Source organism: Xyrauchen texanus, chromosome 16 (genome assembly GCF_025860055.1).
Source record: "Xyrauchen texanus isolate HMW12.3.18 chromosome 16, RBS_HiC_50CHRs, whole genome shotgun sequence".
Taxonomy (NCBI): domain Eukaryota; kingdom Metazoa; phylum Chordata; class Actinopteri; order Cypriniformes; family Catostomidae; genus Xyrauchen; species Xyrauchen texanus.
In genome coordinates, this window is record NC_068291.1 from 39186290 (window position 1) to 39212272 (window position 25983).

Genomic DNA, 25983 nt, shown 5'->3' on the forward strand with positions numbered 1-25983 from the left:
TGGTGCAACTTTATATTATCATCTCCGGTTATATATTATTATATATATATATATATATATATATATATATATATATATATATATATATATATTTTTTTTACCCATGACATGGTTATATGTACTTTTTATGTAAATTATGTTTTGTTCTTGTTAAAATGCAATACAAAAATAAAATAAAAAAACAGAATGAATCTGATTGGTCGATATGGTGTCCAATCAGCAAGCTAGTTGATCGCAGGTGGCAGAGGGAGAGCCGATGTGCTTTAGAGTCAGCGGCTGCTAATAGTGTAAGCTTACACGCATTTATAGTTTATTATAGTGAATTAACATGAGCTCCATCGGGACCGGGGTGAGTCAGTTTATTAATACTGCATGTATTATAGCCGCTAAATTAGATTTGATCCTAAATGAGCATTAAATTAAAAATATATTTATGTCTGTGTCATTCTGAAGCTAATCGGCTAACTTTAGGGTGCATGATCTGTATTTGTGTTTTATTCTACACCAACTTGTTTAAAGTTAATAAAGATTGTATATGTAGTTAATTAGGTGACGTTTTTCTTTTCATTTGTATTGGTTAATTGTGTGTTTTCAGCAGTATTTGGCCTGCTGAGTCACTGCTAGCTAACAATGATAGCAGTTCAAATGAAAAGTCACTTTTGAGCTAAAGTGAAAGCAAATGTAATGTGCATGAAAGCTGCTGTACATTTCATTATCAGTTTAGATTCATATTTTATTGTGTCATTGGCCTTAGCACTGATTGAAAGACAGGACAGTGAATTGCAGAAATATTTCTGTCATTTTGAAAACAGAACAATTCTCACGTTTTTGGAAGTCCTTCTTGTATTCTTCCCTTTATTATTGGTCATTCCTCAACTACAGGCAGAGGGATTCTTGTATAATAGCAAATGGTTGACTTTTTTTTTTTTATTCCGTAATGGTGCAACTTTATATTATCATCTCCGGTTATATATTATTATTATTTACATCGTGTTATTGAGTAAATGCCCTTCAAAGCAAAACCTAACCACCATGTATGCCATGCATTTATTTATTAAAAATAAGCTAAAGAATAATTGTTGACACCAATTTTGTCTTCTACCCACCCAGTATGATTTATCTGCCTCCACCTTCTCACCAGATGGAAGGGTATTTCAGGTCGAATATGCCATTAAGGCAGTAGAAAACAGCAGGTAAGTAATTACTAACAACTGATTAAATTGAGAAACATCTTTTTATGCACATGTTCACAAGATTATATGTATTCATAATAAATATATATATTGGGGCTGTCAATCGATTACAATTTTTTATAGAATTAATTACATGGTGTCCCGATTAATCACATTTAATCCGAGAAAGCCCCACATATAAAAATAATTCAATATCTAATGATGAAATAATTATACATAGTTATCTTTAAATATTAAAAAATATATATATAAATAAAAAAATATTCAGATAATTAAAATGCATTAAATTATTTTGGCAGAAGAGTTCATCATTGATAAGAAAATACAAAAAGCAGCTTTAGAATACAATGTATTGTTTACTACCACACCATTGATCATAAGTCATTCATTGACACACAGTTCACAGCAATCCATTTCACAAGTGAATTTGTCAATCAGTTTGAGATTTATTATGAGGGCTTGTTTAAGGACCCATCAATGTACACCTGCGTCAGACATGCTTGTGTAGCGTCTTGGGTGTGTTGCGTCATAAACATAAAATGTTTAGGTCACTGTGTCAAGTTAAATATAGTTTAATACTTAGAACACATCTTGAGATCTCTTAGTTCGAATTTGCACTCCAAGTGTTTTGAACGCAAGAACGTAATGTATGTTTGTTCGTAACGTGGTTTTGTTTTTGACACTGACAGTGAGTTTTTGACAGTGAGCGAGCGTTTTTGAGCTATGTGAAGAGCTATGGCAGCTTGCCAGTATTAGCTCACCATTTGCGAGTAAAGTCTTCATTCTCCATTCAGTAAATCTGCTCCTGTGTTTATTATGCTCGGGACATTTGTTAAGCCTAATGAATAAGTGTACACTACTCTACACTATCAGTTTCTGTGCTAGGATGTGCAGTCGAATATGTACGCCCTGGAAATAAATGTATGCCCATTTTAGCCACAGGAAGTGGGTAAAAACATGAGTGAAGCTTCAGCAGGTGAACCCCCTTAATGGATACTGCATTAATTGTGTTAGTTTTTTTACACATTAGTCAACTATTAAATTGCATAAATTATGTTAAACTTCCCAGCCCTAATATATTTACAGTATACAGACACACATACCCTGATGAGCCAAAACATTTTGACCAACTACCTAATATGCCGTTGGTCTACCGTGTTCCACCAAAACAGCGCCGACCTGCTGAGGCATGGAGTCTACAAGACCCCTGTAGGTGTCCTGTGGTATCTGGCACCAAGACATTAGCAGCAGAGCCCATAAGTCCTCTAAGTTGCAAGGTGGAGCTGCTGTGGATCGAACTTGTTGGTACAGCACATCCCACAGATGCTCAATCGGATTGAGATCTGGGGAATTTGGAGGAACATCTTGAACTCTTCATCATGATTCTCAAACCCTTCCAGAACAATGTGCGCAGTGTGGCAGGGTGCATTATACTGCTGAAAGAGGCCACTGCCATCAGGGAATGTTTAGGTAGGTGGCACGTGTGAAATTGACGCCAGATGTGATGCACTGTGTGTTGCGACACATACCTCCCGTAGACCTTCTGTCGGTTTGGATAGCCTTCGTTGCCCTCATGCGTTGATGAGCCTTGGGTGCCCAACACCCTGTCGCCGGTTTGTGCCGCCTCAGACCACTGTCTGTAGGTACTCACTACTGATGACTGGGAGCACCTCACAAGCCTTGCCATTTCAGAACGGACCTAGTCCATGCTCTGACCCAGTTGTCTGGCCAAAACAAGTTGGCCCTTGTCAAAGTCCCTCAGGCCTTTACTCCTGCCCATTTCTTCTGTATTCAACACATTGACTATGAGAACTGATTGTGCTCTTACCATCTAATCTACCCAGACCTTGGCATGTGGCCTTGTTAGGAGATGATCAACATTATTTGTTTCACCTGTGAGTGGCCATAATGTTTTAGCTTAGTGTATGTATGTACTCCCCTTAATAGGCCTTTTTTCACATTCTGGGTTTTGGAACATGAAAGAAAACATTTGCAGGGTAATCTTCGACAGCGGTGAATGGGAAATCACAGGAAATATTATTTTCATTTACCCATTTGCTCCCAGAACAAAAGAAAAAATCCAATATTATGTTTGAATGACTTTCCAGAAGAGGAAAAAAAAAATAGAGAGCGGTGGATTAAGACAGTCAGATAGGAGAAGATGCCAAATTTACTGTCTCTCAGCAGCTGTAATCCAAACCCCCTCGCAGCTTTGTTAATTTTTTTAAAATTATTTCAGGGTAATATAACAATAAGCTTAATGTTATAAAGTTACACTCAATATTAAAACAAATTATTACACATACATTTGTGAGATTTACGTTGCTAAAAAAGGTGGAAATGCGTCATAACAGTCTGTGAAAAAGGTCTATTGCATTAAATGTGATAATGCTTAGAATGACTTTGTTTTTTAAGACTGTTTTCATATTTATATCACTGTCTTAATTTGGAAAGAGGCTTGTCTTATTTACCAGTGTTTTAAAAAGTTTTGTTGTTCATATAGCACAGCAATTGGAATCCGCTGCAAAGATGGAGTTGTGTTTGGTGTGGAGAAGTTGGTGCTTTCCAAATTGTATGAACAGGGATCCAACAAGCGCATCTTCAATATTGATCGACATGTTGGAATGGTGAGAACATTGTTAAAACTGTTTCCCACAAGTAATTAATGTCCAGCAACGTTTCTTAACTCTTTTAAAATATTTAAGATTGATGAATTATTGAAGGTCAACTATGTTCCTTGTGACAGTTTGGGACATAATGAAGTCTAAACTGAACTTGTTGCTAATTTAATCAAATAAAACTGTCAAAAAAGTCACCAATCAATATTTAAATTTTTCATGAACCCTTGAATCATATTTCAGCTGTAATACTGAACGAAAGAACTACTTAATGCCAAATAAATTGTAGAATTATTTCACTAAATTAAAAAATATTGGCATAAACAAACCCCTCTTTCCATCTTCTAGGCTGTGGCTGGTCTTCTAGCAGATGCTCGATCACTCTCAGAGGTGGCCAGAGAAGAAGCATCAAACTTTCGCTCAAATTATGGCCATGACATCCCTCTGAAGGTAAGAGACAGAGAAGAGAGCCCCTGTTTTACTGTAACTGTATGTCAAAATAAAGCCATTTGAATATTAGTCAGAATATAACGGAGAATACAAAAGTTACTCTGGTAGTTTTACTCTGATAAAGATCAAAAATGTGTAATCCAATATCTTCTAAAGCTGTCAGAATTTATGCATTAACGCATGCGCTTAATTAAAGTTTAACGTGTAAATTTTTCTTAATCGCGATTAACGCGTTTACCGTTAATACAGCATAAACATTGGTGTGAAGGCCGAAACCTTTGTAAGGTGTCAGTGTGTCCACCCGGAATCACTGCACTGACGCACACTTCACAACACACACCAGAGCCCTTCTACCAAGGCGAGCCTATAAGCTTAGCATAATGCAGCGGTCCATAGACATTATATGGTAACATGCTAGTTGACTGTTACGCTCTCGCCTATGATCGAGCCGCTGAGGTTATCTCGGTAAATAAAAGAATCAATGCACACACACAACAGCATTTCCATAATAAAATGATGAAGAATGGAGCTTGTAACGCTATTTGAGGTACAAAACGAGCCCAGATGGGACTTGTGATAGAACTAAAGTATTTTTCCGGCTGTGTAAGGCACATTGTAATTACCACAGAAGTACACCAAATTTTAACAACCACTGAAGTACACCAAATTTTAACAATCACAAAAACGCAGTTTTTGTTTGCAACCGCTCTTCATGTGGTTTTCAAAGTGCTGCTGGCGTTGCTGACCTGACAGAATCATGAACGCAGCTTCATCATTGCTGAAACAAAGCAGATAGCAGTAGTCTCCCGGCAGATTAATGTTGTGGAGGATTTGAGTGTGCATTGCAATGAATATGCAACCTATATGGGGACTAGTTCTTTCAGTTAGTCAAACTCCCACTTAGACTTTAGGAAATGTTTAATGTTACTTGAATTGGTGCATTTCTATCTTTATATTGTGGAATGTTTTGTTTGGAAAATGTAAATAAAGCATTATATTGTTACATATTTTTAATAAATGCATTTTGTCAGGAAAAGAAGTATACACTGATCAGCCACAACATTAAAAGCACCTGCCTAATATTGTGTAGGTGCCCCTCTTGCCACCAAAACAGCACCAACCCACATCTCAGAATAGCATATATATATATATATATACACAGAGCGGTTAGTTACTGTAGACTTTATCAGTTTAAACCAGTCTGGCCATTTTCTGTTGACCTCTCTTATCAACAAGGCATTTCCGACCACAGAACTGGATGGTTTTTGTTTTTGGCACCATTCTGAGTAAATTCTAGAGACTGTTGTGAGTGAAAATCCCAGGAGATCAGCAGTTACAGAAATACTCAAACCAGCACATCTGGCACCAACAATCATGCACACAGTCCAAATCACTGAGATCACATTTTTTCCCCCCATTCTGATGGTTGATGTGAACATTAACCGAAGCTCCTGACCCATATCTGCAAGATGTTATGCACTTGCACTGCTGCCACACGATTGGCTGAATAGATATTTGCATGAATGATTGTTGGTGCCAGACAGGCTGGTTTGATTATTTCTGTAACTGCTATTCTGAGATGCAGGTTGGTGCTGTTTGGGCGGCATGAGGAGGACCTACACAATATTAGGCAGGTGCTTTTAATGTTGTGGCTGATTGATGTATATAGTATAAATAACCAATCAGTCAGTAAGTTCAAACAGTAGCAATATATTTTCTGTTTATCAAACCTGAAATGACATCTCTCTCATGATCCAAACAGCATCTTGCAGACAGAGTGGCTATGTATGTCCATGCATACACATTATACAGCGCTGTGAGGCCTTTTGGATGCAGGTAGGTGTTCTGTAAATACATTTCTTGTGTCATATTTGTTTGGTGTTTTAAGATTGACACTTTGGCTACATTTACTCTGAATGTAGCTCAAATCAGATTTTTTTTCTATGAAGGTACTAGGGCTGCAACTAACGATTATTTTGATTATCAGTTAATCTAACGATTCATAGAAAGATTATTCTGTGATTATTGCAACGATTAATCATTAGCTCTTAACTGATTATTCTGCTTGCTTGATTACTTTATTTAAAAATACTTTATCCATCAAGACTCTCTTTCTCTAGCACTTGCTGACATAAACATTAAAAAAAGGCCCCATTTGGATTTTACCCCAAAACAAAAAGTTGCCATTTGGATTTAAATAAGAAGATACTTAAGAGCCTATGATTCGATCATTATTGCATACTGAAATATGTTTCAGCTGGCAACAATTTTAACCCTACACTTCTCATTTCTTAAACAACCATGTCTGAAGATGTATCCCATGGTTGTGGAAAAGATTTTACTGTGTTTCAGAAGGGGCAAATTATTGGCCTGTATCAAGCAAAGAAAACAACTAAGGAGATAGACATCACTGGAATTGGGTTAAGAACTGTCCAATGCATTATTTAAAACTGGAAGAATATTGGTGAACCATCAGCTTCGTGGAAGAATTGTGGTCGGAAAAAATCTTGAATGATCGTAATCGGAGATCACTAAAAACGTAACATATCAACAGTGCAACTCACTGCTATGATTAATAGTGAAAGTAAGAGCATTTCCACATGCAAAATGCCACAAGAATTTACAGGATTGGGACTAAACAGCTGTGTGGCCACAAGAAAGACACTTGTTAGTGAGGCTAATCAGAAAAAGTGACTTCAATTTGTTAGGGAGCATAAAGATTGGACTGTGAAGGAATGGAAAAAGGTCATGTGGTCTGATGAGTCCAGATTTACCCTACTCCAAATGAAAGGCGCATCAGGGTAAGAAGGGAAGCGCATGAAGCGATGCACCCGTCTTGCATAGTGCCCGCTGTACAAGCCTCTGGAGGCAGTGTTATGATCTGGGGTTGCTTCAATTGGTCAGGTCTAGGCTCAGCAGTGTTATGCGGCAATACAATTAAGTCAGCTGATCACTTGGATGTACTGAATGGTTTAGGGTAATCCCATCAATGGATTTTTTTCTCCTCTGACGGCACGTGCATATTCCAGTACGACAATGCCAAGATTCATCAGGCTCAAATTGTGAAATTGAGTGGTTCAGGGAGCATGAGGAATCATTTTCACGCATGAATTGGCCACCATAGAGTTCTGACCTTAACTCCATTGAAAGTCTTTGGGATGTGCTGGAGAAGACTTTACAGAGTGGTTCGACTGTACCGTCATCAATACAAGATCTCGGCCAAATATTAATACAACTCAATGTTGTGACATTGCATAAGGTTGTCGAAACTATGCTATGACAAATTTGCACTTATAATATATATAAGGCGTTCTATTGAGTTATTAGAGTATGTGACTTTTTGGCCAGACAGTGTATTATTAGATATAAAGGCATTAATTGTCCTATCTGCTTAAAAACAAAAAAACAACAGCTAAAAATATTTTTAATTGTAATTTAATTAATTATTCATATTATTATGATGAACATGCCGGGTTTGTTATATGCATACAGGTCAGTGTGATGCGTCAGCTGTTCAAACCAGTGTCCGATAATGGTTTACATTTAAAATTTCATGTGAACATCCTTACAAAAAAATTAGATTTGGGTGCCATTCAGCTGTGATGTGAATGTAGCCTTTGTTTAATCTCAGTTTTAGAACTTTAGACATGTAGAACATGTCCTCATCAGTCAGACAGTAAGTATAGGCACGAGTACTCGTGTTGTTGGGCGTGGCAGCAATGATCAATCATGAAAACGATGATTGCCGGTGATCATGCGTGATGTGACTTCTCTTTTAATTCGAAATTCAGTGACAATTATCTGACAACTAAACACAAATGTGTCAAAGAGGAAGCTTATTTTTAATTTGGTGATTTTGAGGGGTGCATTGATTGTCAGAGACGTCTCATAGCAACCAAACTGATATACGATGCTGCAATGCTATCGTTATGATGAAAATGTGTGTTATCTTGAATATAAGTATATTTTGTCTTTACTGCACTCGCAGAAGTATAACCAAGTAAAAAATACACTCATATACAAAATACACTTATATTTAAGACATTCCCTTAAAGCAAGTCTAAATATCTTATATGATGCTTCTCAAGTAAATGTATCATGTTTTAAGGAATTTTAGACATTTTTAAATTGAAAAAACACTTGATAACAATTATGTACATGTCATTGCCGAATGAGTATTCGTGTAAACAAAATGTCCATCCTTATCTGAAAGCAGTGGTTTATTTGTTGACCTCTTGCAGTTTTATTCTTGGGTCTTATGATGAAGATGATGGTGCTCAGCTCTACATGGTCGACCCCTCTGGGATTTCATATGTAAGATTTGTTCCAATCTTTTTGTGAAAAAAAAAAAAAAAGAATATGTGTGTGTGTATGTATGTATGTATGTATGTATGTATATATATATATATATATATATATATATACACACAATAATATTGTGTAGGTCCCCCTCCTGCCAACAAAACAGCGCCAACTATGCTATTCTTCTCACCACAGTTGTACAGAGCGGTTATATGAGTTACCATAGACTTTGTCAGTTCAAACCAGTCTGGTCATTCTCTGTTAACTCTGTTAGCAGTGGGCAACAGTTCTGCAGATGGAAACGCCTTGTTGATGAGAGAGGTCAACAGAGAATGGCCAGACTGGTTCGAACTGGCAAAGTCTATGGTAACTCTGATAACCGCTCTTTACAATTATAGGATATCATCTCTGAATGCTAATGGATTGGCAAGGTTTTGGCAGCATGAGGGGGACCAACACAATATTAGGCATGTGGTTTTAATGTTGTGGCTGATTGGTGTGTGTGTGTGTGTGTGTGTGTGTGTGTGTGTGTGTGTGGTCGGGCGTGGTGCTGGCCACCCACCCCCTCGTGTACCGTTCCGGCCTTCATAGGTGCTCGCTAACAGCACTTGCCCCTACAGTCTGTTAAGGCTAAATGGGGGATCTTTTGTTTTATCTTTGTGTGTATATATATATATACTGTATATGTATACTGCTGTTCAAATGTTTGGGGTCACTTGACTGAAATGTTTCTCATGATCTTAAAAATCTTTTGCTCTGAAGGTGTATGCTTATATGTTTCAAATGAGTTTTGTAGACAAAAATATAATTGTGCCACCATTTTATTTGATTTAATTACAAAACTAAAATTGTATAAAAATAAAGAAAAAAGGTTTTGAAATTGATGACTTGGACCTAATAATTACGAAAAGCAGCCAATAAGTGCCCAACATAGATGGGAACTCCTTCAATACTGTTTAAAAAGCATCCCAGGGTGATTCCTCAAGAAATTCGTTGAGAAAATGTCAAGAGTACATGTCTGCAAATTCTAGGTGAAGGGTGCAAATTCTACTTTGAAGATACTAAAATCAAACATAGTTTATTTGGGATTTAACATAATTCCCAGCTCCATTTCTGTTATTACATAGATTAGATGACTTTACTATTATTTTAAAATGGGAATTTTTTTTAAAATAAACAATAAGTAAGTGACCCTACACTTGACCAGTATTGTGTGTGTGTGTATATATATATATATATATATATATATATATATACACACACACACATTACACTGGTGGCCAAAACTTGGAATAATGTACAGATTTTGCTCTTATGGAAAAAAAATTGTACTTTTATTCACCAAATTGGCATTCAGCTGATCACAATGTATAGTCAGGACATTAATAACATGAAAAATGACTATTACAAATTGAAAAAAATGTTCAGAACTTCTTAAGCTACTTCAAAGAGTTCTCATCAAAAAATCCTCCACATGCAGCAATGACAGCTTTGCAAATAATTGGCATTCTAGCTCTCAGTTTGTCCAGATACTCGGGTAACATTTCACCCCACACTTCCTGTAGCACTTGCCATAGATGTGGCTGTTTTGTCGGGACTTCTCACGCACCTTACAGTCTAGCTGATCCCACAAAGGCTCAATGGGGTTAAGATACTTAACACTCTTTTCCAATGATCTGTTTCTTTTTGACATTTTCTTTTTGTTTTTCTGTTTCAAAAGTGGCTTTTTCTTTAAAATTCTTCCCACAAGGCACCCCTGAGTCTTCTCTTTACTGTTGTACATGAAACTGGTGTTGAGCGGGTAGAATTCAATGAAGCTGTCAGCTGAGGACATGTGAGGTGTCTATTTCTCAAACTAGAGATTCTGATGTACTTATCCTCTTGTTTAGTTGTACATCTGGCCTTCCACATCTCTTTCTGTCCTTGTTAAAGACAATTGTCCTTTAAAGACGGTAGTTGTACACCTTGAAGTGCACACTTTACTGAATCGATTATACTTTGTGAATTGAATGCCACAGCAAAATCTGTACATTATTCCAAACATTTGGCCACCTGTGTGTGTGTGTGTGTGTGTGTGTGTGTGTGTGTGTGTGTGTGTGTGTGTGTGTGTGTGTGTGTGTGTATATATATATATCAGTGTCATTTTACAACAGGTACTGCAAATCATATGTAGTATTGGATAAGGGAATGATTTCATATGATAATTGGATAATCTCTTATTCTATGCTTATTAAATTGAACCTCAATTGTCTGTATTGGCCCTGTCTTTACTGGCAGATATATTGCTTAATATATATTGCTTGTAAATTCATATTTGGTATCTGTTTTTAAGGGTTACTGGGGCTGTGCTATTGGGAAAGCCAAGCAAGCTGCTAAGACCGAAATCGAGAAACTACAGGTAGGTGTTTTACACCTTGTGATTTTCAATGAGTTTATGGGGTAAAACATTTGTATTCCTTCCCACAGAGACATGCAATTAATGTACAATTTGTTCTTCAATTAAAGAGAGAGTTCACCCAAAAATGAAAATTCTTACCCTCATGTCTTTCTAAACCTGTTTGACTTACTTTCCTTCATGGAATATGAAAGGAGATGTAAGACAGAATGCCGGCTACGATCATCTTTCACTTTCATGGTGACTTTTTTCCTAACATCTCCTTTTGTGTTCCATGCAAAAGAATTATAATGTCTGGAACCACATGAGGGTGAGTAAATGATGATAACTTTAATTTTTGGGTAACATTAGCCTATTTTTTCATACAGATATAATATCTGTAGGAGTTGCAGTCCAGAAATATGTCCTGGATATCTTTAAAAACTAAAGGGAAGTAAATAAGATTTATTTCTTGCAGATGAAAGACATGACTTGCAGAGAACTGGTGAAGGAGGTTGCAAAAATGTGAGTGCATTTTATTTAGAACTCAGAATGTTATTTCAACACAGCCAACACAAGAGGTCAGCAGAGATACATGGGAAAATTGCTGTAGACACATGGCAATACACAACCTGTCAAACTTCTTTTCCTTAACTGGTAATGTCATACATGTTAGCACATGTATGTTGAGTTTACAATAGTGTAATAATGAAGCAATCCATGCCAAATTAAGCATTTTACATTTATACAATTGATAGTTCTATTGCTTGTTTTGTTTTTCTCTTCTCAGTATCTATATCGTTCATGATGAGGTGAAAGACAAAGCGTTTGAGCTGGAGCTCAGCTGGGTTGGAGAAGGTATTGACAGCCTTTGTTGTCCAATGTCAACTTAAAACATCCTTATCTTTTAAATATTGGGATAGCTTCTTGATCGGGATGTATCGATATGTGGCCGATACCGATAATTTAACTTTGAGTTTTAACCCTTTAAACTAAAGCTGACAGCCAATCAAGCCAAGCGTATACTGATGTGTATTTGTCCCACAAGATAAGGAACACTCCCTACACAACACGCCCACTCAAAGTAATGCCTACCTTGGATCACAAAGCCATACTATTGGCTGAAAGAACTTTTCAAATCCAATGCAATCGCTGTATGATTCTTTCCTTAAGTATGTAAATATGACAAAGAATATTTTTTTTTAATTATATGTCACATTTGATATTATTAAACATAAATGGTGAAATTGAACTTTGTTCTGTTTTCTCCAATTAGCTCAAAAGCTAACTGGTTAGCCTTTTAGCTCATCATCTACTCCAGTATATTTTCAGCACGTTTCTCCTGACTGTCGCCACCTAGTGATGCAGTGATTTGGTTGTATTCAACAGAACTTTTAAGTTGCTGTATACATTTTTTTTTTATAATTGTGGTTAGGGTTACATTTATGAGTAGGGGTAGGGTTACTACAGGATTCCAAATAAACACAAACACAGCGTATGAATGTGACATCCAACTGTCGTAAGACTCTAAGTACGTATTGCTGCAGCTCTGATATTTTGAAACAGTGGCGAAAACTCCAGAGTGGGGAGGGTTTAGTCCAGAAGATGGTTGGGCCCACTACAAATGGGGGCGACACTTCCACCTATGGTTAGGGTAAAGCCCAAAATATACTTGCACAGTACGCATTAAGCATGTGTATTCTAAACACGCAGAATGTACCTGGAATCGTTTGCACTAATTAGAGGGCCCACAAGGTGGCAACACTCACAATTGAGCTATTGCTTTCACGAAGAAGCGCTACAATAAGATGTAAACATTAGGAGACTAAGGTGGAAACGACAACAGTGGATGTTCATGTCAAGAGTGTGAGGAGGTCAGGAGATACCTATATATATTCATATATATATATATATATATATATATATATATATATATATATATATATATATATAACTAAAATCTGAAGGAATATAAAAGACATCTTTATGGGTCTAAACTCCTAAGGAGAAATAATCCAGTTTCTCCTATAAATTGTAGCGCGTGCACCATCGCCTGTGTATGCGCGCAGTCAAATCAAGTATACTTTGAAAGGCTAGTGTTCGGCTGTACATTCGTGTCAAAACCAATGTTTTATACTTTATACTTTGTGCTGAAATGTTGGGTTTGGGGATCTGTATCTTATGTCTTTACATGTGGTTTGGAGCTCCTTTTAATATTTCGGCAGCTATTTAAAGGGGTGTAACTTGTAGTGGCCATGAGTTGTAGCAGTTATGCAGGACACAGACGGACGGTTCTCAAGCCAAGTAATTAAAAACTACTCATTGAAAGAAAATAGGTGTCTTTTAAAGCTTGCAATCTGGACAGCTCTTAACTACTGCTATTTAAGGTTTGGCAGATTTAATCTGAAACAGAAGGGTTACAGATATATGCTGACTTGAATGAGAAATACACTGCCTGACCAAAAAAAAAGTTACATAGTCTAATTTTGTTGGACTGCCTATAGCTTTGATTACAGCGCATTCATAGTAGCATTGTTTCGATAACCTTATGCAACATCACCACATTTATTTCCATCTAGAGTTGCATACATTTTTGGCCAAGATCTTGTATTGATGATGGGAGAGTCGAACCACTCTGAAATACTTTCAATGTAGTTAAGATCAGGACACTGTGATGGCCAATTTATGCGTGAAAATGATTCCTCGTGACGTTTCACAGTTTGAGCCAGATTAATTTTGGCATTGTCTTCCTTGTTTATATAGATCTCTTTTATTTCTCTCTTGATTAGTCACAAAAGGAAGGCACGAGCTTGTCCCTAAAGACATCAAAGAGGCGGCTGAGAAATATGCTAAAGTAAGTTACTCTTCTAGTGGTAAATGTTCTAACAGAACCGCTCTTCAATGTTGCCTTATTCTCACGTTTCTGTTTCTACAGGAATCCTTGGAGGAGGAGGATGATTCTGATGAAGACAACATGTAAACAATTTCCTCACGCTCTGTTTACCATGTTTAACACATCCTGACAACTCTCGCCTCTACAGACAAATTAAATGTTTTTTATGTTTTGTAATGGACTAATGCTGTTCTGTGTTTTCCTTTTTGCGGGTTTCAAACTTCCAAATAAATACAGTTTATCAACTTGTATGAAACTCTGAATCATACTCTCAAATTGTTATAATTACATTCATTAGTTGGGCAGCAATGTTAGTTACCGGATCCACCTTGTTTCTTAGAAAACTGTGTACGTCATTAAACTATATTTATGCATGTCTTGTTATGAAAATGCGTATATTATTAGGATGGGCACCAGCTATGACAATACTCTACATTTGAGTGTAGATAAACAGTCTTTGAACATTTAACTAAGGGTTAGCTTTAGTTGTGCCAATCACCAGAATTAGGAGACATAAGTATATATATTTACAAGTATAATTATAGTTTATGACATCATGCAACCCAAGCTAACAAGCATGATATGGTACTTAAAAACATGTAGATGTTGAAGGAATAGTTTAACCAGGAATCCACATGTTCATCATGTACTCGACCTTGCCAGGTGGTTACCCGGTAGTCAGTTTTAAAGCTGATCTACAGTTGAAGTCAGAAGTTTACACCTTAGCCAAATACATTTAAACTCAGTTTTTCACAATTCCTGACATTTAATTGTAGAAAATATTCCCTGTCTTAGGTCAGTTAGGATCACTTGGCAGAATGAAAGTAGAGAGAGTTATTTCAGCTTTTATTTCTTTCATCACATTCACAGTGGGTCAGAAGTTTACATATACTTTGTTAGTTTTTGGTAGCATTGCCTTTAAATAGTTTAACTTGTGTCAAGCTTTTTGGGAAGCATTCAATAAGATTCTCACAATAAGTTGCTGGAATTTTGGCCATTTCCTCCAGACAGAACTGGTGTAACTGAGTCAGGTTTGTAGGCCTCCTTGTTCACACATGCTTTTTCAGTTCTGCCCACAAATTTTCTATCAGATTGAGGTCAGGGCTTTCGATGGTCAGTGACGGCCACACCAATACCTTGACTTTGTTGTCCTTAAGCCATTTTGCCACAACTTTGGTAGTATTCTTGGGGTCAATGTCCATTTGGACAACCCATTTGCAACTGAGCTTTAACTTCCTGGCTGATGTCTTGAGATGTTGCTTCAATATATCCACATAATTTTCCTTCCTCATGATGCCAACTATTTTGTGAAGTGCACCAATCCCTCCTGCAGCAAAACACCCCCGCTTCATGGTTGGGATGGTGTTCTTCAGCTTGCAACCCTAACCCTTTTTCCTCCAAATACAACAATGGTCATTATGGCCAAACAGTTACATTTTTGTTTCATTAGACCAGAGGACATTTCTCCAGAAAGAAAGATCTTTGTCCCCATGTGCACTTGAAAACTGTAGTCTGCCTTTTTTATGGCAGTCTTGGAGAAGTGGCTTCTTCCTTGCTGAGCAGCCTTTTAGGTTATTATTACTTGTCTAAACATTTCCTCCAGCATCTTCACAAGGTCCTTTGCTGTTGTTCACCTCCTATCAGAAGCTAATTGTCTAAAGGCTTGACATAATTTCATGGAATTTTCAAAGCTGCTTAAAGGCACAGTTAACTTGGTTTATGTAAACTTCTGACCCACTGGAACTGTGATATAGTCCATTAAAAGTGAAACAATCTGTAAACAATTGTTGAAAAAAAATTACTCGTCATGCACAAAGTAGAATTCCTTAACGACTTGCCAAAACTATAGTTTGCTATTATGAAATGGACTGTGGAGTGTTTAAAAAATGTGTTTTAATGACTTCAACCTAAGTGTATGTAAACTTCTGCCTTCAACTGTATGTAATTTCTGTGACACTAGCGCCACAGATTGGAATTACTTGTTCAAACAGTCAGAGGCCCAAACCCCAACTTACGCCATTGATTGAGTAAAGTTATTGGGACGGGTCTCTCGAAACAAACAGTATGTTTTATTTCGCAATGGAGGGAGTGTTTAAAGTTTGAGAAAATTTAAATTTTCAATAGAGCTTTCTGAATATACTACTAGCCTGCAGTTGTTCAAACAATCAGGTAGCCCCACCCCCAACTCATTCCATTGGTTTAGTAATGTTGGGGCAGGCCTAAAGCTGCGTTCACACTGCCAGCGACAAAATGACCTCATATCGTTAATTTTCAATGAGAGCTGGCGATTTCCGGTGGCACGAGCAATGGCAAACAGATGTGGGCATTTCCAGTGACATGACAAAGTTGAGAAATGTTTAACTTTATGCAAATGAAGAGCGACTTTCGGGCATGACAGCCAATACGAGAGAAGATGGTAGAGCTCAATTGATCCTTCTCTCCATCTCAGCTCCTGCAGTGACAGAAATATGGAGGAAAGGCTAATTCTTTCTGTTAGCAATTTACCAGTGTTATTTATATGACCATGTACAGGGACATATTTATGAAAAATGATGCATGGAAAGGTGTATCTGAGATCAAGGGGATTCCAAGTATGTTTAAATCATCAAATAGCCTGTAAAATTAACTATGATATAATTAGTTTTGAAAACGTGTTACATGTATGACAGCAAACAAAACTATATAAATGATCAGATATAGTGAATAAACATACCATATTAATAACCTTACTAATATTTCAATAATAATATTAACTGTAAAGAAACCGTGCTGTTTAGACTCTCCATACACACCACTAGCGACCTAACCGCCAGCCACTGGCGACATGCAGCGACAAAGTAGCTGGCCGTGTGAACGCAGCTTAAGGGGATCAAACAAAACCAACAGGAATTTCTATAGCACCACAGAGACACAGTGTTTACAGTTTTTGAGAAAATTTGACCAATTAATAGCTTACTTATAGTTTTTCCTGCATATTAAGCTGGGATAGAATAAAGTATTTTAACATGAAAAAGTTACATAAGTTTTAATTATATGGAGTGATATAGCTTTGTGACATATACATTATTTTGTGATGTCTGTGGTTTACTTTCTTGTCAAAAGGCTAAGATTTGTAGTTGTTTTAAGAAAGGGTCTGCTAAATAATATATATATATATATATATATATATATATATATATATATATATATACATATACATATACATATATGTTGTATTTTCTCCAAACACGCGGGGTAGGGTTGCTACTTTTGAAGTTTTAAAATAAGTAAAACTTAACTGGAGAGCATGATGGGGCACGGGAAGTTTCAGTGGGACTAGCATGGCTGCGGTATCAAGAAAGTCTCACTAGACCGAAGAAATTGAGGAAAAATTTGTGTAACATTGGCAGGAGCACCAGTGCCTATTTCATGTTTCATCTGAACTGTACTACAACCGGGTGGAGAAAGTGAAGCGTTGGAGAGAAATTGACAATTCTCTTGGACAGTCAGGTAAGCAAATAGGAAGATTTTTCAGTAGGAGGTACTTTTTCATATTGTAGCCAATAAAATGTATGATGCCTTTAGGCGATTTAAAACATACACATCATATTCTGAAATGCATAACAAATGAATGCATTTGTTTTCGTATCACTTCTCGCGTGTACGTTGTTGTACTCTGGTCCAGTAAGTTCCTGGTGTATCAACTCCGTTATCAAACAGATACAAACATCTGTGACACTCTTTAAAACACCCAACACATTTTTGAATCAGAATAGTAATGCTTTTAATGTCATTTTCAGTCTAATGCGGTTTTCAAAATAGGTTTCAATTTCAAATCTTTGAGACCATGCGGATTTTAATGACGATGTCCAAGCTAGTGCAAGCTTGTCACACACGCTGTTTAAAGAGATTACCGTGACACTCCTTTCCCTTCCGGTCACGTGAACAACAAATTCATGACGTCAGATGCTTTCCTCGGCAACGACATGAAGACGCCATTACTGTTGTCTTCAACTTACCTTTTCTACACGATCGTAAAACGATGTATTTGTAAAACAGTGGCGATGCAAATCCCATTAAGAACATATTTACGCTACAATATTGCTTAAGTTTCAGAATTTGACTAGAAAGACAACATGCAGTCACGGGGCTCACCGCGAAATCTCACGGGTTCCGAGTCCAGATATCGAAAATAATTACGTTGGGTACAAAATGGCGAATGTTTCCTTCACTGCGACATGCGCAGATTGAGCAAAGACTTTCCCTCTGAAATGAAGCTCCGTTCCCATGAAACACTACAGCCAATGGACTCAGCAGACGGGGGGGTTCTGAGTCAATACAACCAATCAGAACTGCGGAAGCCACAGCTTCGGAAACATGCAGCCAGTCGGAGACCAGCATGAATTTGTTTTATTTGCAAAGAGTGGGGGAATCAAAGAACACCAATGAGAGGGCGTCATTTGCAGCGCCGCTTTCGTGCACACCAATCAATTTTCGCGCCATAGTCTGACCTATAGAATTTCGCTGAGCAGGCAGCCAATCACAATGTCCAGAATTTGCCCACAGTGGTCCGAGCAGCCAATCGAGATTCGAGAAACGGAACCTCAGCTCAACAGCTTGTTATTTCGTTTATGCCTTTGCAGCCTAAGCGAATGCTGAGCTGAAGCGGTCTTATAGGAGCTTGTAAGTACACATCTATATTTCCATATTACATTCAAACACCAACATTAAACGATTATATTTTTAACTGTATTGTTTACACTACTCAATCCGAAAGTAATCCAGTCATATTAGTCGTTTTCCCGTAGTTTCCAGCGAAGGTATTTAGGCGACGGAGAAAAAAAAATGAATGGCAGAGACTAGTCACAGCTAGGCAGCTTGTTTTCTCACAGTATTCGCGGTTAATTCTGACGACTTTTACTCAAACTAAACCCTTACCCTACTTTTTTCGTCTAAAACTTACCTGATAACTCAAGCTTATACGCATTGGAAGGGAAAAGTCTCCCATCAAATGCCTCACATATTGTTGCGGAACTAGCATGAAGAACAGTTTAAATCGCCATAACAGCTTCACTATATTTAGCTCAACCGTCGCAGTTTGATTGACAGGCGTCAATAACAATCATACCCGTCAGCTTTTGTCCTTTATAAACAAATGCATCGGCAAAAAAAAACTGTTAAGTGAGATAAATGTGTGGTTAGTGGATGGTGGAGGGGCTGACATGCTGCAGGACGGTGTGTAAGCTATGATGGCGACGTGACACACAGAGACACAGTGAGTAAAGCGGGAAGGAAACACGCAGGGTTTGTAGCGGCTGTTCTCCTTCTCCCGTAACTGTGTGCTTTTTTTTTTTTTTACATCATCAGGACATTGTAATGGACTCAGATTGGAAGTGAAGTCATGTTTGGTCCAGTTAAGTTGTGTTTTAACGAGCCTATCGTGTTTTTTGCCATTTTTGACGGGATGAGATGTGGCTAACTGCGTTAGCTTCTGTAGCGTTTTCTGTGTTGTGCTGTCAGATCCTTCACACTGGGACATGTTTTTAAGCACATGGCGGTAGATCGTGACTGATTCTTAATGCTTGTTTTGTTCTGTTTCAGCAGTCAAAACCAATCGAGCTGGACTCCCTCAAATAGCCATCAAGATGAAGGTGAGTCTCGGAGATCCTCTGCAGTTTTTATAGTTGACGCCTCTTCCAATGAACCCCAAACAAGCATTTGAAACAAAAGACTTGTATGCATCAAACTTAGGTGGGGAAAAGTGTATGCCTTGTGTTTTTGTTAAGAAATAGTCAACTGTCAACAGCCTTATCCAGCATGTATGAGACTTTTCAGTTCTTTGTCTAACGCTTTTTGAAGCTATGTAATTGGTTTCACATGTATTGATGACGTACCAATGCCAAGAGCTGTAACTTTTAGTTTTTATAATACGCTAATGTTGTTGCTTTTCAATTATTCTTGATTGTTTTGTAAAGGCTTTCTTTGCATGATTGTTACATATGGAGACTGGGTGTTTGTATGGATCTGTATATGCACATAATAATATTTACACTGTCCACAGGTAGCAGATGAACCTGCCTACCTGACCGTGGGGACGGATGTGAGTGCAAAGTACCGCGGTGCCTTCTGCGAGGCAAAAATCAAGACTGTTAAACGCATGGTGAAAGTTAAGGTAAGCTTAATCTATCTGATATCAATCTATGTACACATGTTCTCTAGATTACATATTTTCTAGTTTTTGAGTCTAGAAGTCAGACTTTGCTGTAAAGAATATGGGAAAGTTGTCTCCCAATTTAAATCCTCTAATAGCTTCCTAAACTTTAATTTAAAAAGATTTAAGAGTCCGTATGTTCAGAGTTCAGCTTAAGTCTTATCCGTCAAGCTAGTATCAGATGACCGAGTATAAACAAACTTTTCAGTTTGTGTCAGTGTCCGTTTCCTCTTTTGACAATGCGAAGATTTAAGGCCCGATATAATTAATCCGAAGAACCAATGGGTGTGAAGTCATTTAGAACAGAATCTGCCCGAAGAGGTATTTTTGTGCTTGATTCGGTGGTTTGTATCCGCTCGTCTGGGTGAACTTTTAGGAAAATGTCTTACCAGCTTCTAAACACCTTCTTACTACCATTGGTCCACATCATCAGTAGGTGTGACCTGGATCTCAACCTACCTTGAGGCTGACAGCTAATTTTGTTTACATTGTACAGTTAACATGAACACTGGCATGCAGAGTTATTAGTGAGCAAGTGCCCATTCACTAATTTTCCATCTTTAGTGAAAGCCATTTACACATCTGCCCAAAGTAAGATATGCCTATCATCATTCATTTGTTTTTATTCTGCACATTAACACTTTTATACACTCATCTTTGCTATAGTATCAGTCATCATAAATTACAAAAACAGAGTGTAACTGGCACACATTATTGCCATGTTTGTGCATTAGCGTCATGAATTCAGAATGTAAACAAGACAAATGTAAAATTTTCTACTTCATGTATATTACTTTAAATCATCATCATCAAGTGGGTAAAACAATTTATTTTACTGACCTCATGGTCTGGCGGATGTCTGAATGTTTACAAACGTTATAGTGTTGCTTGGTTTTACTCTTGCATGAAGAAGAACTTCTCCAGAAGTGTATAGGGGCCTTTATGTTACTGTAAATGGGATATTCAGATTTCATGCTTAAGTTTTTGGTGCATGTTATGCATCAAACTTTAGTTACTTAGCTGGCACTCGCATGGAAATAATGATTTTTCTTTCGCAAACTTTATCCAGCAGATGGTAATCATGTCTTGTAAAATGTATTGATGAACCTTTTGAGCATCAGTTGTCCAAAACGACTGTCTTTTCATATAGACTAGTCAGTGAAACAGGACATCTGTCAAATATTTACATTTATGCATTTGTCCATGTTTTATTTTTTTATGAACAATAAGCTTTCAGAAGCTTAATTTAGATCACTCTATAGAACTACAATGCCCATCATGCACTACGTCTCCTCCCGAAGTTTGCACACTTGTACTCCTGATTTCTCGCAATACATGGAAAGTAGAGGCGTACACAAGCAACACGTTACTTAATTTAAAAAGTAACTGATATTATGGTCTAAAATAAAAAATATTGTTACTCTACATGACAAAGTAATCTGATTATGTAATACGCTACTTGTAACGCGTTACCCCCAATGCTGCTCTTAACAATGTACACTGGTGCTCATTAACAAACTTGTTTGAGACCGATCATGAAGAACATGCCGTCTGTTACACAACCAGATTATTTCACCTTCGTTGGACCCTGCGACGAGTCTCTGAGCATCTATTGCTTTGTTATTGTTTTGCTTTGGTGCTCTTCTATATCTAATAACATTTTTGCTTGTAGGTTGTGCTAAAAGGTGACAGCATCTCACAAGTTGTCCAAGATGACCAAGTCAAAGGACCTTTAAGTGTAAGATGAGCTTCATTGTTTGCTGACTCTACAAATTATGCAAATCAAGTTCCCTTTAATGCCAGTTAGAGCTTTTTAAAGAAGTGGCTAGATAATGTGCCAAAGTTTTAATTATGGGGCAGAAGTAACTTGGATGTTGTGGCTTTAGAAAAGAGATTTGTAGCCTAAATTTAATTTAAAAAGAGCTAAATGTGTTCGTTATGCAATATGTGTTTTATATGGACACTATGTTATGACCTCCTCGATTGCTTCATTATGTGTGCACATAATGTCTAGAATCATGCAATGGTGTAATGTATCTCTGTGGTCTCAGGTTGGCTCGACTGTGGAGGTGAAGAGCCCAGAGGGTGGACTTAGTGAAGCTGTCATCAGCAAACTCACAGATGCCAGCTGGTACACTGTGGGTACGTACAGACATAGCTGACTTGATGTCCCTGAAGCTTTACATTCAGAAGACCGATCTCAGTCCCTGTATTTGCACTTCAATAACAATATGACTTCTAATCTTATTTATATTTAGGTTTTTAAGCTTCTTGTGCTTCTTCCTCATTACAGTATTTGATGATGGAGATGAGAAAACCCTTAGAAGAACCTCATTGTGCCTGAAAGGCGAAAGGCATTTTGCAGAGAGCGAGGTATGAAGCAGCTGTATTGTATGTGATGTATTTTCTGTGGATTATGTGTCATGTGAGTGCTAAAAACTTGTCTTTGTTCTCTCTTTCTCCATATCTTTTTTTATGACAGACACTGGACCAACTGCCCTTGACAAACCCAGAGCACTTTGGCACTCCTGTCATTGGAAAGAAGACAAATCGAGGCAGAAGGTCTTCTCAGGCAGTGTGAGTATCTATGGTTCCTTGAGTCTAGGTGCTACCCATATTTATTTATCAAATGTATGTAAAGTGTATTCTTTGTTGAAGGTGCCATACTCTATAATTTAATTAATTTTTCCTATAAACCTTCCTTATGTTAGTTAAGAATACTTGCTTAAATGGCATAAATTAGTTTTAAATGACAATTTTCCTTGGCTGTTTTTGCTACTGTACCTTAAGTGTGTACGTGATTTCTGTTATGACTGGGTTACCTCTTTGCAAAATACGCTGGCTTGGTTCATACGGTTCTTCATCTGGTCAGGCCAAGTGACGTTTTGAATAGGCGCTGTATATGTTGTGAGATGTAAATGTGTACAGTCGTACATTAAAGGGATAGTTCACCCAAAAATTTTAATTCTCATCATTTTCTCACCCTCATGTCATCCCAGATCTCTATGACTTTCTTGCTTCTGCAGAACACAAATTAAGATTTTTATTGTAGAATATCTCAGCTCTGTTGGTCCCTTCAATGCTAGTGAATGGTGAAAGGGTTAAAAAGCAGCATAAATGTAATCCAGATGACTCAAGTGGTTACATTCATATCTTCAAAAGTTATGTGATAAGTGTGGGTAAGAAACAGATCAATATTTAAGTCCTTTTTGACTATAAATCTCCACTTTCGCTTTCAGATGTGAAAGTGAAACTAAACAGGTGCCTGATGTGAAAGTGGAGATTTATAGTAAACTATTACTTGTATTGATCTGTTTCTAACCTATCACATTGCTTTTAAAGATATGGATTTAACCACTTCATTCTTATTGAATAAGTTTATGCTTTTTATGTGTTTTGTGGACCTTCACATTTTTGGCCATTGTTCACTTGCACTTGAAAGGACCAACAGAGCTGAGATATTCTTCTAACAATCTTTGTTCTGTTTTCTAACAACAAGAAATGAATGAGTAGTTATAATAGAATCTTTGTAGACGATGAGGGGATGTAAAAATGCATCTTTAACACCACAATTCACACTGAGCTTAAGAGTAACACTTGCTAATCTTTTGTACTTTATGCCCAAACTTTGTTGCCAGTAGTTGGATCCCTATTATGTCATAAAACTAACTTTAAATTAAAGAAAGCATCATCAGGAAGGACCTAAGATTGTCAGTGTTTTTAACTGTTGGTTCTATAAAATATCCCAGTTGGACCCAGAACTGGAACAAGTATTATGGCATGGTTCTATTTTTTTTTTCTTCATTGCTTTTTTCCCCTCGCTGAACATGCTTAAAAATAGCTTTTTTTAAAATAGTTTAGCTGGTCTGGTCAGTGTTATAATGTGAAATGGGAACATTTGTTTCAAACAATTTTTCCTTTTATGCAATGCAGTGCAGAGGACGAGAAGGAGTCTTCATCAAGTGAAGATGATTATGATGACAGGAGAAGGATCAATGATGATCTGTTGGGGAAAGTTGCCTGTATTCAAAATGAGTCTGATAGTAATACCTGGTACTACGCTCTGGTGAGTTCTTGCTTCATTTAGTTAAGTTGTTTTAATTCATAGTTTTTAAAACAAGCTGGAGAGATTGCCAGGTGTGGAGAAACTTAACGTATGAAGCTTTCTTGAACTAGCCTTGTGTTTCATTTTTTTTTTATGAAACCTTTTTGACTCAATGATTGTATCAAGGAATACCTGAATGCTGTATATAGATTTTTTTAGACTGTACTTGTATACCTTTGCAGTTTTCACTTGGATTCTGAAGCGCTTTTATTTTATTTGTCTCTGAAGGTGATATCTCCAAGCTGCAATGATGAACTTACTGTCAAAAAGGACCAATGTTTAGTGAGATCATTTGCTGATTCCAAATTGTGAGTAGCAATTCAAAATAGTTTTACCCCTTTAAATAAAAAAAAAAATACTTTTGTGACTTTTAGTCCATGTCGTTTGAGGCCATCTACAATTGTAGTCAGAAGTTTACATACACTTAGATTGAAGTCATTAAAACCACTACACATATTTAATATTAGCAAACTATTGTTTTGGCAAGTCGTTTAGGACATCTACTTTGTGCATGGCACAATTAATTTTTCCGACAATTGTTTACAGACAGATTGTTTCACTTTTAATTGACTAGATCACAATTCCAGTTGGTCAGTTTACATACATAAAGTTAACTGCCTTTTAAGCAGCTTGTAAAATTCCAGAAAATATCGTCAAGCCTTTAGACAGCTAGCCAATTAGCTTCTGATAGGAGGTGTACCTGTGGATGTATTTTAAGGCCTACCTTCAAACTCAATACCTCTTTGCTTGACATCATGGGACAATCAAAAGAAATCATCCAAGACCTCAGAAAGAAAATTGTGGACCTCCACAAGTCTGTTTCATCCTTGGGAGCAATTTCCAAATGCCTGAAGGTACCACGTTCATCTGAACAAACAATAGTATGCAAGTATAAACACTATGGGACCACACAGACATCATACTGCTCATGAAGGAGACTCATTCTATCTCCTAAAGATGAAAATTGCAAATCAATCCCAGAACAACAGCAAAGGACCTTGTGAAGAAGCTGTAGAAAACCGGTAGACAATTATCTATATCCACAGTAAAACAAGTCCTATATCGGCATAACCTGAAAGTCTGATCAGCAAGGAAGAAGCCACTGCTCCAAAACCGCCATAAAATAGCCAGACTACTGGATGCAAGTGCACATGGGGACAAAGATCTTACTTGGAGAAATGTCCTCTGGTCTAATGAAACAAAAATGTAACCGTTTGGTCATAATGACCATTTTTATGTTTGAAGGAAAAATGGTGAGGCTTGCAAGCCGAAGAAAACCATCCCAACGGTGAAGCATGGGAGTGGCAGCATCGTGTTATGGGGTTACTTTGGTGCAGGAGGGACTGGTGCACTTCACAAAATTGATTGCATCATGAGGAAGGAAAATTATGTTGATATATTGAAGCAACATGTCAAGACATCAGGCAGAAAGTTAAAGCTTGGTCACAAATGGGTCTTCTAAATGGACAATGATGCCAAGAATACCTCTAAAGTTGTGGCAAAATGGCTTATGGACAAAGTCAAGGAATTAGAGTTGCCATCACAAAGACCTGACCTCAATCTGATAGAAAATGTGTGGGCAGAACTGAAAAAGTGTGTGCGAGCAAGGAGGCCTACTAACCTGGCTCAGTTACACCAGTTTTGTCTGGAGGAATGGGCCAAATTCCAGCAACTTATTGTGAGAAGCTTGTGGAAGGCTACACAAAACATTTGACGCAAGTTAAACAATTTAAAGGCAATGCTATTAAATACTAACAAAGTGTATGTACTCTTCTGACCCACTGGGGATGTGATGAAAGAAATTTAAGCTGAAATAAATAATTCTCTACCTTTATTCTGACATTTCACCTAAGGCAGG

The 25983-nt window shown here is 37.3% G+C and overlaps 2 protein-coding genes across 4 annotated transcripts in view; both read left to right on the forward strand.

Annotated features, from left to right (window-relative positions):
- The first annotated feature begins 233 nt into the window (after positions 1–233).
- On the forward strand, positions 234–14166 carry LOC127656900 (proteasome subunit alpha type-3-like). The gene is made up of 11 exons (XM_052145432.1): positions 234–349; positions 1111–1193; positions 3697–3820; positions 4160–4261; positions 6024–6097; positions 8503–8575; positions 10896–10961; positions 11416–11462; positions 11728–11795; positions 13727–13791; positions 13873–14166. Exons 1-11 carry the CDS (start codon positions 329–331, stop codon positions 13915–13917), a joined length of 768 nt encoding a protein of 255 aa, XP_052001392.1. The 5' UTR covers positions 234–328; the 3' UTR covers positions 13918–14166.
- A 3957-nt stretch (positions 14167–18123) lies between these two features.
- Positions 18124–25983, forward strand: part of LOC127656906 (AT-rich interactive domain-containing protein 4A-like) — a 39681-nt gene continuing 31821 nt past the window's right edge. For 2 of the 3 annotated variants that reach the window (XM_052145440.1, XM_052145442.1), the window contains exons 1-9: positions 18124–18492; positions 19411–19460; positions 19871–19981; positions 21693–21758; positions 22072–22162; positions 22314–22393; positions 22503–22597; positions 23954–24086; positions 24354–24433. In XM_052145440.1, coding sequence (XP_052001400.1) covers positions 19455–19460; positions 19871–19981; positions 21693–21758; positions 22072–22162; positions 22314–22393; positions 22503–22597; positions 23954–24086; positions 24354–24433 — 662 coding nt within the window. In that variant the 5' untranslated portion in view covers positions 18124–18492; positions 19411–19454. The remainder of the gene's footprint in view (positions 18493–19410; positions 19461–19870; positions 19982–21692; positions 21759–22071; positions 22163–22313; positions 22394–22502; positions 22598–23953; positions 24087–24353; positions 24434–25983) is intronic. The other variant, XM_052145441.1, reaches the window with a different exon arrangement.